The sequence below is a fragment of the Echiichthys vipera genome (assembly GCF_963691815.1).
Source record: "Echiichthys vipera genome assembly, chromosome: 7".
Lineage (NCBI taxonomy): Eukaryota > Metazoa > Chordata > Actinopteri > Perciformes > Trachinidae > Echiichthys > Echiichthys vipera.
In genome coordinates, this window is record NC_139832.1 from 21,343,427 (window position 1) to 21,356,954 (window position 13,528).

Genomic DNA, 13,528 nt, shown 5'->3' on the forward strand with positions numbered 1-13,528 from the left:
ATTCATTTATTAGACACCACAGTATCCTCTATCCTCATCTACATGCCTGTCTTTTGCTGCTTTTGTTTTGGTCCTCTTCAGCACTAACAGCGCTTATCTACATTTCAGTAAGCCACAGTATGACGAAGCGTCCAACACACCCTACCTGGCAATTTGCCTGCCTTTCTTACTATCTGTCTGCCAGTCTGGCAGAGCATTTGTCTGACCGCCGACATGCCTCTCCATTTATCTGCATATCTGACTGGCTGTCTCCTGTCTACTCGCTGTGCATGTTTTGGTATTCTCTTCTCGCTTGCCCTGTAACCATGTTTCAGAGTGTTTTTCTCCTCAGTTTTATGTTTGTCTGCCTGCATCTCCACCATTCTACTGACCTCTTTGGCACTATGCCTAGCCACCCACCGAAACTGACACCTGACATTGCAACAAGAACAAGCAACAGAGGTATGTAAAAGTCTTCTGTGAAGGTCATTGAAACATGACTGACAAGACAAGAGGCTTACTCGTTTTGGTGAATAAATGCAGCAGAGTCACAGAGACAGTTGCTTCCCACCCACTAACACAGCTTTGCCAAAAAGTCAGTGGAGGACTGGATTGCATCCGAATGTCAGTTTACCGCATACGTTTGGAGGGGGCCAAAAATAAAGCTCAGAGAATGCTGTGTGAATGCTGGATTTCACTAGAATACTGAACAAGAGACACTTTCGGCAAACCTCCAGAACACGCTATGAAAGTAACAATGTCACACAGTGTTTGTGTTTAATGTGTGAGAATGAGAAGTGAGTAACGGATTGCTTTGATGCCAGATGGCTGCGATTTACACACCAAATAAAATACAGTGAGTTTGTCTTACTTGTGTTGAGGGAAGCTGGCCATCGTTCATGGTATGACTTGCAGCATCAAATGTTATTGAAGCAAATAGTCCAAAGAAAGGCAGGTTTGTGAAGTGCAATGTAAAGACCTATATATCTGTGATGCAACTGTAATGAAATGTGATCCATGTGAGCTGGTGTATCACAGATGAAGCAGTGCCAGCAGCAGGAGCTGTATTTAACTTGTCATCTTGGTGACAAGGAGCAGGCGAACTCTAGCGAAGAGTAAGACTCAAATTGTTGCTTTTATGATTTGGGCTACAGTAAGAGTATATGAAAGACGCCTTGAAAATAAACATATTATTGTGGTAGATGAAGCAACCTTCACATTTGCAAAGACACACATACACTGAACACTTTTTGTAATAGCTTATTGATCCATTCGTTGCACCTTTGTGTCTTGACCTTGCACGTTTTTATTACAATATATAACCATCCAGATGCTACGTTCTGTGTCCTCAATAAGTAGGAATTATTATCTATAATTCAACATCAGCCACATCAATATCAGCTTTCTCTTAAAATCTTGGTCATGATTTTATTTGTCAGAATAAGCTGCAAATAACTATGGCCAAGGTTAACAGGACAAATGATGGAGGGGGTTTACGGGCAAGTGGACAGGTATGTTGTAAGTAGAAGTGGTAAAGCTCCTCACACAGGCTGGGAGAATTCAGGGGCCTCGTCGTTGATGTTTGCCATCCTCACACGGACCGTGGCAGTGCCGGAGTGAGGCTCGTCCCCGCTGTCCGTCGCCATCACTACAAATTCGTAGAGATGGTTGGGCCTCTCAAAGTCCAGCCGGCCCGCAGGGAAAACGGTCCCATGAGGTGAAATGCTGAAGTCCGGGCTCAGGGTGTAATAGGTGAGCTCAGCATTTAACCCAGAGTCACAGTCCGTGGCCAACACTGGCGGGAGGAAAGACATCACGAAGGGACCATTAATTTACAGTGAATCAAAATGAACTGCTGAGACGACATCAGCTGATGAATATGTTGACATCTGTAGCTCATTATCTCTTTATGGCCTTGCTCAACATGTAATAGATCATAAGCTCTGACAGCTACAGTTACCAGTACACACTATGCCCCTTCAGAATAAACAACATCATTTGCAAAAATTAGCATAAAGACATCAAAAAGGCCAACGTGAAAAGAACGAGTTGTATTTTCTCAGGAATCTGTTATGAAAGTATTTTATTTTGAGGTGATTACACAGAACTAACTATAGATTTGCTCCTAATGAGTGATGAGACTACAGCCACAAATATTTACACCCCTGGTTGCAGGGCTAATTTAAGTCTAAGTTTGCTGTTTAGTGAATTTAAAATTCAACTCAGTTTCACACACAGCCCCGCTAGCTCATGACATTTGCATATCTCATATTCTTTTGATGTGTTTATTTCCTGTGTCAAGCATAAGCACTAACAGCATCTGCCTCATTCTCCTTCCATCTCAACGTATTGTAAAATAGTTCAATACTATACACTTTTTGTATAATGAAGTAGTGAAGTTCCCTTAAACCCCACTGTCACTCGTACTTTTAACTCAAGATTATTTATAGCTTCTTCACCATTAACCTCAGTGGGTAAACTTGAATACTTTACAATGGGGCTATAACTTCATCTGTGTGGCAATTCCTGTTTCATTTCAGTATTCACGGTGCAGTCCAGCAGATTAAGAAATTGGCTCTTTTACCAGTTTTTTTGCCTTCTTAGACTAAGTTGTTGGAGCCTTCTGTGCTTCTGTCTGGGGCATTTTTCTAAACATATAAAACCATGCATAGACACAGTCTATTTGTAAAAATAACGATGTAACTTTCAATCGGTAGTTCTTCCAAAAGACTCCCTGTCTTCACTCTCTATACTGTACCTTTGATCTCTCTGCTCAGTTCATCCTACCATACTGGTTGTTTTATTTTTTGTTGATGCATTGGTTGTGATGTATTGGGTGCTATTTTCTCCTTCCGATGGTTCTGCAGCGTCAATAATTTCTATTGCTCCAGGCTGTATGCGAATGTTTTTCGGATTAAATTAGTTCAAATTTCTTGCTCAGAATCCACCAACCAGAGATTCTCACAAATGGGACCAGAGTCCAACAGGTACAGAAACATTTGACAAAAAACTAAACAGTCAACGAGGTGAAATGTAAAAAGACTACTCCTTCTTTTTCTGAACTTAGGGTATTTACGCCTTGAGCCCCTGTTAATTTGTGAGTAAAGTAAAATGGCTGAGACAGTCTACCTGCATGTGCAGTGCTGCAACATATGTGGTGTCCCCACAAACAGCCTAACCACTACCGAAGAACTGCTTGCTTTTCTTTATTGAGTTTGCCTGATGAGGACCAGAAAAAAATGAATGTTTCATTTAATTTCACATTCATATTTGTTTTAGACCTGGGCTTTTTTCGTATCTATGTTTTTTTCCTATCTGTGACATATTCTACATATATATTGACATGGGAACTGTAGTGAAAGCGCTGTGATATTGTCATGTCAATATGACTGTCAAAAGACCATTTCACTGTCTCTTTTTAATGTAAACTGCACACGTGTCACAGTCAAAATAGGCAAAATCTCAAATCTGTAGATGTTCTGGAGACGAAACGAAGCCAAGCCTGCTCAGGCACGGCAGTATGGCTGCTCTAACGTGTTAACATGAATGCGGAAAAAAGCAACTGGTTTGGCGATGCGCTGCTCATGCAGTTAATCTGGCCCAACTGTAAGAATCTATGGAAAGTGGTAATTGAGGAGTATATCAACGTTGCAGTATCTAAAACACTAGACTACCTTATCAATCAGAAGTTTCATTTTTTTTCAAGCAGCAAACTAGAAAAAGGTGAAAATTTGTATTTCTAGATTTTCATGGTTATCATGAAACTGAATCTAATTAAAAATGCATAGTACAGCAACTTCTACTTTTCCCTCAGCACCATGTTTCTTATTAGTGTGTATTTTTACAGTAGTGGCGATGGAAATACACACTTTCAGCCTCGTAATTGATAATTACAAGGTAGCCTCATGCAGTAACAGACAAATTGACATGCCATCATTCATACAGTACATAATAAATCAAATCAAATGGTTGCTGTCATTGTAGCAGCTAGTTTAGCTCAGTATAATTGAGAATATGATCACAGATTTGAAAGATCTATTAGTTTCTTTCAGTCTGCAAAAATGGAAGCACTATGGGTCAATAAGCTGAAACGAGGACTTGATGTCTGAATTGTAGCTTTGGCTTACACCCAGCATACATCTGTTGTTCCCTGAAGAAAAAGTGACTTTCTGAATAGTTTCTCTTGCCACTTCTAAAAGAAACAGATGGATATGAAATATGGGGTCATAGGAGTCTCACCCTGCAGCAGGGATGTTGCCGTGGTTACAGTCTCAGGGACTCCGTCCACACTGTAGATGGATTGGAGGAACTCTGGGACACAATCATTCTCATCCGTTATCAACACCTGAACCTGATTAGTGCCAGTGTGATGGTATAAGAGGAGAGGAGAGGAGAGGAAGAAAAGAGAGTAGAAAAATACAAAATTAGCCACTGTTTAATAACCCTCACATCCAGAAGACAACCATATGAAATGCTCTGTACACGAAGCTGACCCACATAATCTAAATTGCATTTTATAGTTTCTCAAGTTGCCAGTTCAACATATCCTTTATCTCACACTTCATGATTTTTCTGAGTCAAAAATAGAAATGTTCTGAGCATGTGTGTTTTATCGACAAAGGCCCTTTGCCACCCCCCCTGCCCTACAAGCTCCCTGTCACCAGTGTGTGTAAAGTGTAAAGTGACAGCTGAGTAATAGTCCTGAAATAGCTGCGATTTACCCAGTCTCCATCTCCTACTCCACAACATGCAGCAGAACAGAAGGAGATTTCACCGGCTGAATCTGCGGTGACATGATAATTGGGTAACAAAATCTTGGAATTAATAATTTAAATGATCCTGAATTCATGAATAGTTAACTAGAAACATCCGTTTGTGAATGAAGTTTTTGGATTATGAGTTCTTATGCCAAGTGCCTCAAAGTGTGTGCTATATTTTACACAGTTCATCCCCAGATCAACAATAAGCACTTACTGGGAGACGGAAGGCAAAAAACAAAGCAGAAATAAAAACACGTTGGGCCCCCACTTGACTTGTTTACATTTAAACACCTAACCTATGCCATTCCTGTAGACAGCCACAAACTCTGCTGCTTCTCCTCTGTGGTTATCGCCACGTAACATGATGTCAAGAGGTCAGCGCTGACATCAGATCATTGCCGTTAAGGCAGACTTGTGAGCCACATAACATGTAGGTGAAAAGTCTGAGAGCTTTGTAAAAGGCCAGTGTGATAGCACAATGCACCAAATCTCAGCAGCAAATGCAGATATTTTAAGTTTAATTCAGCAGTAAGAGTAAATGCTTGTGTGATAGACAGAATAATAAAACATCACAATGGACCTCCACTTTGGGCTAAGTTGACCTGAGTGCATTAACTCTTATATGACTCACGCCTGCTGCCTGTATCACTCTCTAATTAAACTAACCTCTGTGGCAGTGCTGAGGCTGCCTGGCTCTTCACTTGCTCGCACCATCAACAGGTATCGTCGCTGGTCACTCTCGTAATCTAGCGTCCTGGTCAGACTGATCTCCCCCGTCTCCTGCCTGATGCTGAAGAGGCTACTGGGATTGATCAGCAGGCTGTAGCTGATTGGCTGCTTCTGGAAAGAAATGGCAAACACCACCAGGAAGCTGCAGAACAAAGAGAAAGTGATTTTAAAAAAAAGAAATGAAAAACGATCTTTACCATTTGATTTCAGTTGCACACATGTTGGATTCAAATCGAAGTCCTCTTTTCCTACATCAGCACTGCGCTGTAATGAAATCATTACTGTGTGGCCCATTGACTATGTGCTATAAACACAGTCAATCAGTACTTGTCAGTTCGGTGTAATAATGTTATACTATTATGCAGATACCAGTGTTTGTTTTTACGGTTAAGAGAGTTTGCGTTCTCCTAATGGTGTCTGATGATGATATGTCAAATCATGCTTGAGTGCGCTGGGTGACCAAATGAATATTTATCAGTATAGGTCTTAACAGGTAGCATTTGGAAACCGACACCTAAGACAAGTGTGTGTCTTTATGCATGTCCGCATTAGTTATTTAATGTCTTGTTTTTAAAGCTGGATGTATGCATGCGTTTCAGTTTTAATTGTTAATACAGATTATTATTCAGTGACATACAGTACATGTAACACTGTCATTGTGTAAGCCAGTCAGTATGCTTTCATGCATGCATTCATCCTTGTATTCTGCAATTTAAAGATATGAGGTTTTTATTAATGCTTTTCCTTTTATTGTATTCTTCAGTTTGAAGCAATTATACCTATTGAGGCTGAGTCTGACAAAGAGTGTTTGGTGATAACCACAAGGGAATAGACCACGTTTGAATAAAAGCCTGAGCGTAACTACAAGACAGGGCTTCAAAAAAGAGATCACGTTACTGTAATTACTACTGAAAAGACCAAATACCATCACACAAAGTTGTAAAAAAGATATGTATATATTGTGATTATTTTTCCCCCTGTATCAAACAGCCCTAATTCGCCCCTGCTTATGTATGTGTGAGTGAATGTTAACACATGCAGTACTCACGGCTGTCCTTCAGGCGTGTTTTCTGGAATGGAGATGGCGTAGGTAGCATTAATGAACTGCGGCGCTCTGGCTCCTGCCACCACAGAAAGCATGGCAGGGGCACTGCGGCTGCCCAGGCCATCGAGCGCTACCACGCTTAACAAGTACTCTCTGTCCATCTGAAGCACCAGCCCTGTGGTCACCACCTGGCCTGTCTTCTTGTCCACTGCAAAACAGCCGTCACCACCTACAGGGTATTACAAAGACTTTATTTTCTAGCACTGGATCCAAACCAATCCAATACTGCTGGCTTGAAAAACAAACTCAAAAATGTTCTGCCTTAAATGGCAATTACATGATTTTGTCTTGCTGGGTTTGTTGAGTAAAGACCCATGGCACATGACAAGTTTTTTTACTCTTTGATTCATGTTCAAATTGCCACTTTAATGCAATCTTTCTGTGCAGTTAATATATGTCAAAACATCTTGACAGCGTCGGCATAAAAACTACCTTACTCACAAATACAGTGGGTAAGTTAAAACTAAATATTCTGTTTTGTACCACAATGCAACACCAAGCTCGACTATGATATAACACCCAATGGATTAATATTATAAAGCAGGGTTATTAAAATGACTCTTTAATTGCTACTTTGTATTCAGGCAGTACGGTGGACATTTAACAGTGACTTTAAGATTAATTTACATTTAGATTTACATTTATTCATTTGGCAGGCGCTTTTGTTCAAAGCAAAGTACAAATGAGATACAATCCAAGCCACAACAGATCGAGTAGAAGCATTTGAGAATAAGTGTTTCAATACTTTTTGAGAAGGCTCAAAAACATGAGTGAGGAAGTTCAGGTGTTTTTGGCCACTGGTGTTGGGACACACAATTTACTGTGTAATGATATATGTATGTAGCTATACAGTGCTACAGTATATCATCTTGCTGCACCTACAGTATACAGTAAATATGTTCCAAGTATTATTACTTTTTTGCTTAGGATGGCTCCTAATTGAGTGAAATGACCCAGAGGTCTCTAAGTATTTACACTTATGTGCTCCAGTAAGTAGATAAACATATATAAATACATATATATCAATTCTGCTAGATGGTCAAAGTGCACATTTACACTCTTGCCAGTCACGTTCGTGGTTGTGTGGGTAGAGCATAGGGCAAAACGAACGACAGTCTCGCGACACTTCATCCAATTAGTCATCAAATGGGAAAGTTATAGAGTGTTGCCTGCTTTGATGATGATGTTCCCGTTTATGTCCTTGTTGGGAGTGTGAGGAGGCTGGACATGTTGCAGATTACAACGAAGTGACAGAGTCAGTTCATAATTCAGTCATAAACAACCAAGACTCTTGCCGTTCCTTGAATTTGTCTGCTCTTGCCGACAGAATTTTCGGTGCTGTATTTGTTTAAATTACCCTTCTTCTTAAACCTTGGAGGTTTGTTTTCTTCTGGTTTCATCAAGAAATACCATCAGCACGCCCACTCGCTCACCATGATTACTCTGCACAATGAGTGTGTGTATTATCACACGGCTGACTAGTAGATTGCACTGACATCAGACTAAGGAGCTGGCAAGATTAACTCTGTTTTATCTCTAATTCAACTGATTCGGTCCTTAGCTTTCCCACATACACCTACATTAGGTAATGTGTCGATCATTTCAGGTTTGCAGTGCATGTGTGAAAGGGGCTTTAGAGCGATTGAGTTGAGGTGATGGTCCTTCATCTATCTTGAGATATCAGAGGCATGCTGAGAAAATGAAAGATAATGCTAGGTAGCATCAGCATAGCAGTGCTAAGCAAAACCATGTGAGTGGATAATCAAACCAAAGGAGGTGGTGAGTATTAAGAAGAGAAACGGAGCAAAAATAATTAACCACTGGCCCACAGTCTATCCTTGAAGTGTAACGGAAAAGTTGAATGTACTTCCTTCCCAATGAAGCATTTACAAAGCCAATTACTTTTGACATATTCTTGAATTTAATGAAAAACACTGTGATTCACTATTTGCCATTAAATCCAAGGCTTTTTATGCAGATGATGCATTTTTTCAAATTCTTCTTCTCAAGCCATGTATCTACCACAGTATGCTTTTGACATTGTTCAGACATATCTGCATAACCTCAAACTTGCACTGAATGCTAATGAGAAAACCTGTTATATTCTAAAGAATTCATAATTCTATTTTAAATCTTCCTTTCACCCATACACATAATAGTACTAAAATATAAGTTGTTCAGTCTTAAAAGTAGGAATTTGGTTATATAGCAGTCTTAACTTTTAAACCTCATGTGGAACAACTGGCACAGAATCTGAAGACATAAATGGGTTTCTGCAAAGAACTCGGGGATTTCATCGTCTACAGTACATTATATCATTAAAAGAGTCAGAGAATCTAAAGATATCTCTGTATGTAAGGGACAAGACTGAAAACCAATGTTGGATCTTGGAGATCTTCTGGCCTTCAGACAGCACTGCATTAAAAACAGACTAGATTCTGTAGTGCACATCACTGCATGGGCTCAGGAACACTTCCAAAAACCATTGTCTGTGAACACAATTCGTCGCAGCTTACACAAATGGAAGTTGAAACTCTACCATGCAAAGAGAAAACCATATATAAACCAGATCTAGAAATGCGGGCGCTTTCTCTAGGCCTGAACTCATTTAAAATGAAAGTGGAAGTGAAAATTTTAAATTCTTTTTGAAAATCATGGACGGGGCTCAAAAGCAAGCATTAGTGATGGTATGGGGGTGCATTAGTGAACATGGCATGGGTAACCTGCGCGTTTATGAAGTATATATCGTTCATCAATGCTGTACGATATATACAGGCTTTGGAGCAATGTATGCTGCCAAGTAGACAACAGGCAGGGGTCATTGATCCACACGGATGCACTACATCCGGAAAAGGAAGAGAACAAGTTTGGGATCATTTCCCACTTACAAAAGAAGCCAAAAAGGTGCAATGTGTCTACTGCCAACTAGAACTGTTATACCACAACAGCACATCATTGATGATTTAGCGTCTGAGCCAAAAGCACATTATTAACGCCACTTCACCGAGCGCCACTGTTCCGGTTTAAGGAGGACGGTTGCCGTAGTGATGGAGAAACAGAAAGAGAATGCGTAACGTTAGCTGTCCTCGTGAATGCCTCCATGTTTAGTTTTTCACGAATGTTAAACATAACGTTCCCTACCTGATATCGAAATGTGTCAGTGGCGTTTTGTACGTTGCATGTTGTTACGGTAAACAGGAAGAGAGTAAGTCGCTTTTCCTGATAATATTTATCTCGCATTCATTTTCTAAATGAATCTATTTGTCTTTGAAACCTGTTTGAGTAAACACATACATCACGTAGAATTTTATGCACTACTTTGAATTGTTTGAATAGTAAACTTATTCATGGTAAATTGCAAGTGTATTGCCACACACCCAACACACACACACACACACACACACACACACACACACACACACACACACACATCTTGTGTGTCTCTCTCTCTCCCCTTCACAGACACGTGCACACTCAAACACAAACACACACCCACCCCTGTTAGGTTACCACACCAAATACGCCTACCCCAGACATAATATGTTAATATGCACAGCGTCACAACTTTCTGGAAATGGTTATATAATTAACAGAGATTATCTCATTTTAAACATGTAAATGATAAAAAAATATGGGAGTAACAATACTTTTGACAACGTTACTGTACGCTATATGAAAGTGTAGGCTAGTTTTCATCAGAAACAAGACGAGAACACTGTGTGATTGTCTCTGATGCGGTTTGTACTGTATATGCTTGTTGTTGACTGGCTGTGTTCTGTTGTGTGTCTTATCTCTGCCCTACTTCCAATGCTGTACTCGCAAAAGAGATTTTAATCTCAATGAGACTAACTTTTCTACCCTGTCTGTGGCCCGCAGCCCAAAATCCATTGGTCTTTCATTTCTCAAAAATGGCTCATGAATATGTAGGTTCATTTTTAAAAAGTATGGGTAAACAGTGTATTTATGGGGGATTATTTACAGCAGAAAAAGGGGATATGTGGGAATGAGTCAAAATGAGCAACAGTGCTCATGCTCATGCTCATGGCAGTGAAGGAATCTGTCACCCAATGCAACAGTGCAACAGGGGAGGTCTATGGCACAAAGGAATAAAATGTTTCAGGCTGTAGATACAAAAACAAAACTTGTTAGTAGGATCAATTCATTGTTGCTTTTGGTATTTTCATTGGATTTGTTGGCAATATGAAAAATATAGAATATCACCGAACATCCATGTACAATCTAGAGGGCCTTGTCCTTGTTGCAATATTTATGATGCTTTGTAGTATTTACTATTTCTTTTGATACTACTTTAGATAGTATTTTTCTGATAATGCTTACGCATACTCATGGGACTAAAGAACATACTGTATACGTGTAACTCTTGAAACCCTGTGGGAACTATGGAGCAATGTTTTAATTAGTGCGCCCCGTTTTGTTCGTATCATGCCCCAATTCATATTCTGCCGTTGGTTTCACACTATTCTGCAGATTGACAGTTGGTGGCAGTAACACACTAACAAATGTAACAATGCGCCAGAAGGAATGAAGAAGACAACTGCTAGCAAGCAAACATGGATGTAAACAATACATGGTTTTAAATATTTAAAATGGGCTTTGCAAATTTTTTATGAGGAAGGAAATGCATTCAACACACTGGTTAGACCATAACAAAGGTGCACACAGTGGTTCTGTAAAAATAACTTTTGTTTGTTTACAAGAAAACTCCACAGGGTGCCTTTAAATAAAAGATCAACTTTTTTTCACTAGTGTTAAATACTAAAGAATGAGATCAGACAGACTGACCTTGCTCATCAAAAGGCCAGCAACTCTCATCCTCTCGGGGTCTTAAAAGTTAAGCGCAGCATAAGAGGGTTAAATAAATACATTTGACCTGTCAAAATTACTTTGAAGGGAAAATATTCAGTTTGCTCAACCTTTTAGAGGTCGACCTCACTGCTTACAAGTTTTTAGCATGGGTAAACAGACTGTGGGTACCTTGTGTTAACTGTGGTTAAACGCACATAAGGGAGTTGTGCGATGGACTAATGTGAGTCAAAGGGAAGTCAGTAGTGTTTTGTAAAGCCCCACAGGCAAGCTTAGCACATCCCCCAATCTCTGACATGCCAACAAACCTCTATCCCCTCAACCACCAGGGGGTCTACTTCTCTGGCAGACTTCCAACAGCCTACTGTGTGTGTTAGTGTGTGTGTGTGTGTGTGTGTGTGTGTGTGTGTGTGCATGCTTGTGTGATTCTGCGTGTGTATGAGACAGAGAGAAGCAGACAGATAGACAAGAGTGCATGATAAGTGCATAAACAAATGTGTGAAGGCCTCTGGCTGTGTGTGTGTGTATGCGTGTGACGTGTGTAGGAGACGGAGATACAGAGGCAAAGAGAGACAGGGTGACAGAGAAACTAATGGACACCTAAAGAGTGTATGAATGCATGAATTAATGTATGTGCCTCTGGCTGTCTGTCTGAGCAACTGTGCTGGTGTTTGACTAGTTGTATTGCAGGTTCCATAGCCTGCCAAACTTTTGTTACGACAATACAGTGTCTTAATGCCACTTCCCTCCTATACATCTTGTGTGTGCGTATAAACAGCAGAAAGCTTACCATCCGACAAAAAGTATTCCACCTCTCCACTCTTGCCCTCATCCCCATCATGAGCCTGGAGATGGTAGACAAACGTTCCCGCAGGGGCCTCAGAAGACACTACAGCCAGGTAAGGGTACGTCTTCATATTCCACTCAGGGACGTTGTCATTGACATCGGTGATCTTCAGCTTTACCTTGTTCAGGTACCAGTCTGGGCCTGGGGGAAAGTGCAGAGATAGTGATGAAGCTGTGGTTACTGAAAGTGACAGCTGTCATGTAACTGTGTGTGTAGATGGAAGACGAGCAGCCAGGGGAATCTGAAGCAACGACAAGCAGCAAGTCAACTGAGGGTACAGGTATGTGAGATAGGAATCTTCTCCAGCAGATGGCAAAATATTATCCTGCAGGATTAGAATAAATCTCAGTCATTCTTGCAATGTGGAACTGATACCAATTCAGTTTCGATTCAACTCTGAGTTTTGGTCAAAGTCAATTACCACACTATCTTCAACATGGCAATTTACCCACTATCTTTCCACTTCACCATAGCTGCGGGGTTTAGGAGATTGTTGTAAGTGGATGTCAGGAGTCCTGTTTGGGCCCACGGTAGAGGTTGGTGGATGTGACGTCATCCATCCATTCTCCATCAGGGCTCCCATCCAGGCATTCAGACATCCAGGTTCCCATGGGAGAGAGACTCAGCCACAGTCTCATCTACCAAGTCTGTGTAAAGCTACCTTGATCTCCCCACAGGGGCCTAGGGATGATGCCTCATGGCTGCAGGCATTTTGTCGCCTGCACACTGTCTCACTGGAGTGAATACCAAGATTCCAGGAATCCAATTACCAACTCGCTCACCCTTAGTCTGCAGACAGCAAGAGTGCACAGCAGTGCCAACGGAGAAGCTGTGTGCAACCTTGTTGCAGTCTTTATGACAGGAGCGTAGCGTGCCTTTTGCAGGATAGTTAGGATAGATAGAAAAGATAGATAGAACTGATAGTAGGGGGTCGTTATCTGCATTAAATACAATGACACAATATGGAAACAATGTGCACAAAAACTCCAGTGACAGTGTCACAAGCCTGATCTAGGGCACTTTTTATGAAGACTCTATTCCTGCAAAGTGGAGCACGTCACAGCATTGTGAGCTAAGACACTATTTACGTAAATGTTGGCTGTAATGTTGTGTCAACGTGGCATGAAGGAATGTCAGAAGAGCTGCCAACCAGTTCAGTAGGCTGCGATCCACAGAGGCCATCTGCTTTACCCCAGAGAAGAAGAGCCCCCTGCCAGGACAAACACACACGCACACACACACACACACACACACACACACACACACACACACACACACACACAC

General features: G+C 40.9%; 1 protein-coding gene across 1 annotated transcript in view; it reads right to left on the reverse strand.

Annotated features, from left to right (window-relative positions):
- LOC310949853 (neural-cadherin-like) overlaps nucleotides 1–13,528 on the reverse strand; it is a gene marked incomplete at both ends in the record, with an annotated part of 79,741 nt that overhangs the window by 47,094 nt on the left and 19,119 nt on the right. The window contains 5 exons of the mRNA XM_083917428.1: nucleotides 1,525–1,774; nucleotides 4,219–4,330; nucleotides 5,406–5,610; nucleotides 6,517–6,742; nucleotides 12,188–12,385. Of these exons, the coding sequence (XP_083773554.1) occupies nucleotides 1,525–1,774; nucleotides 4,219–4,330; nucleotides 5,406–5,610; nucleotides 6,517–6,742; nucleotides 12,188–12,385 (991 nt within the window). The remainder of the gene's footprint in view (nucleotides 1–1,524; nucleotides 1,775–4,218; nucleotides 4,331–5,405; nucleotides 5,611–6,516; nucleotides 6,743–12,187; nucleotides 12,386–13,528) is intronic.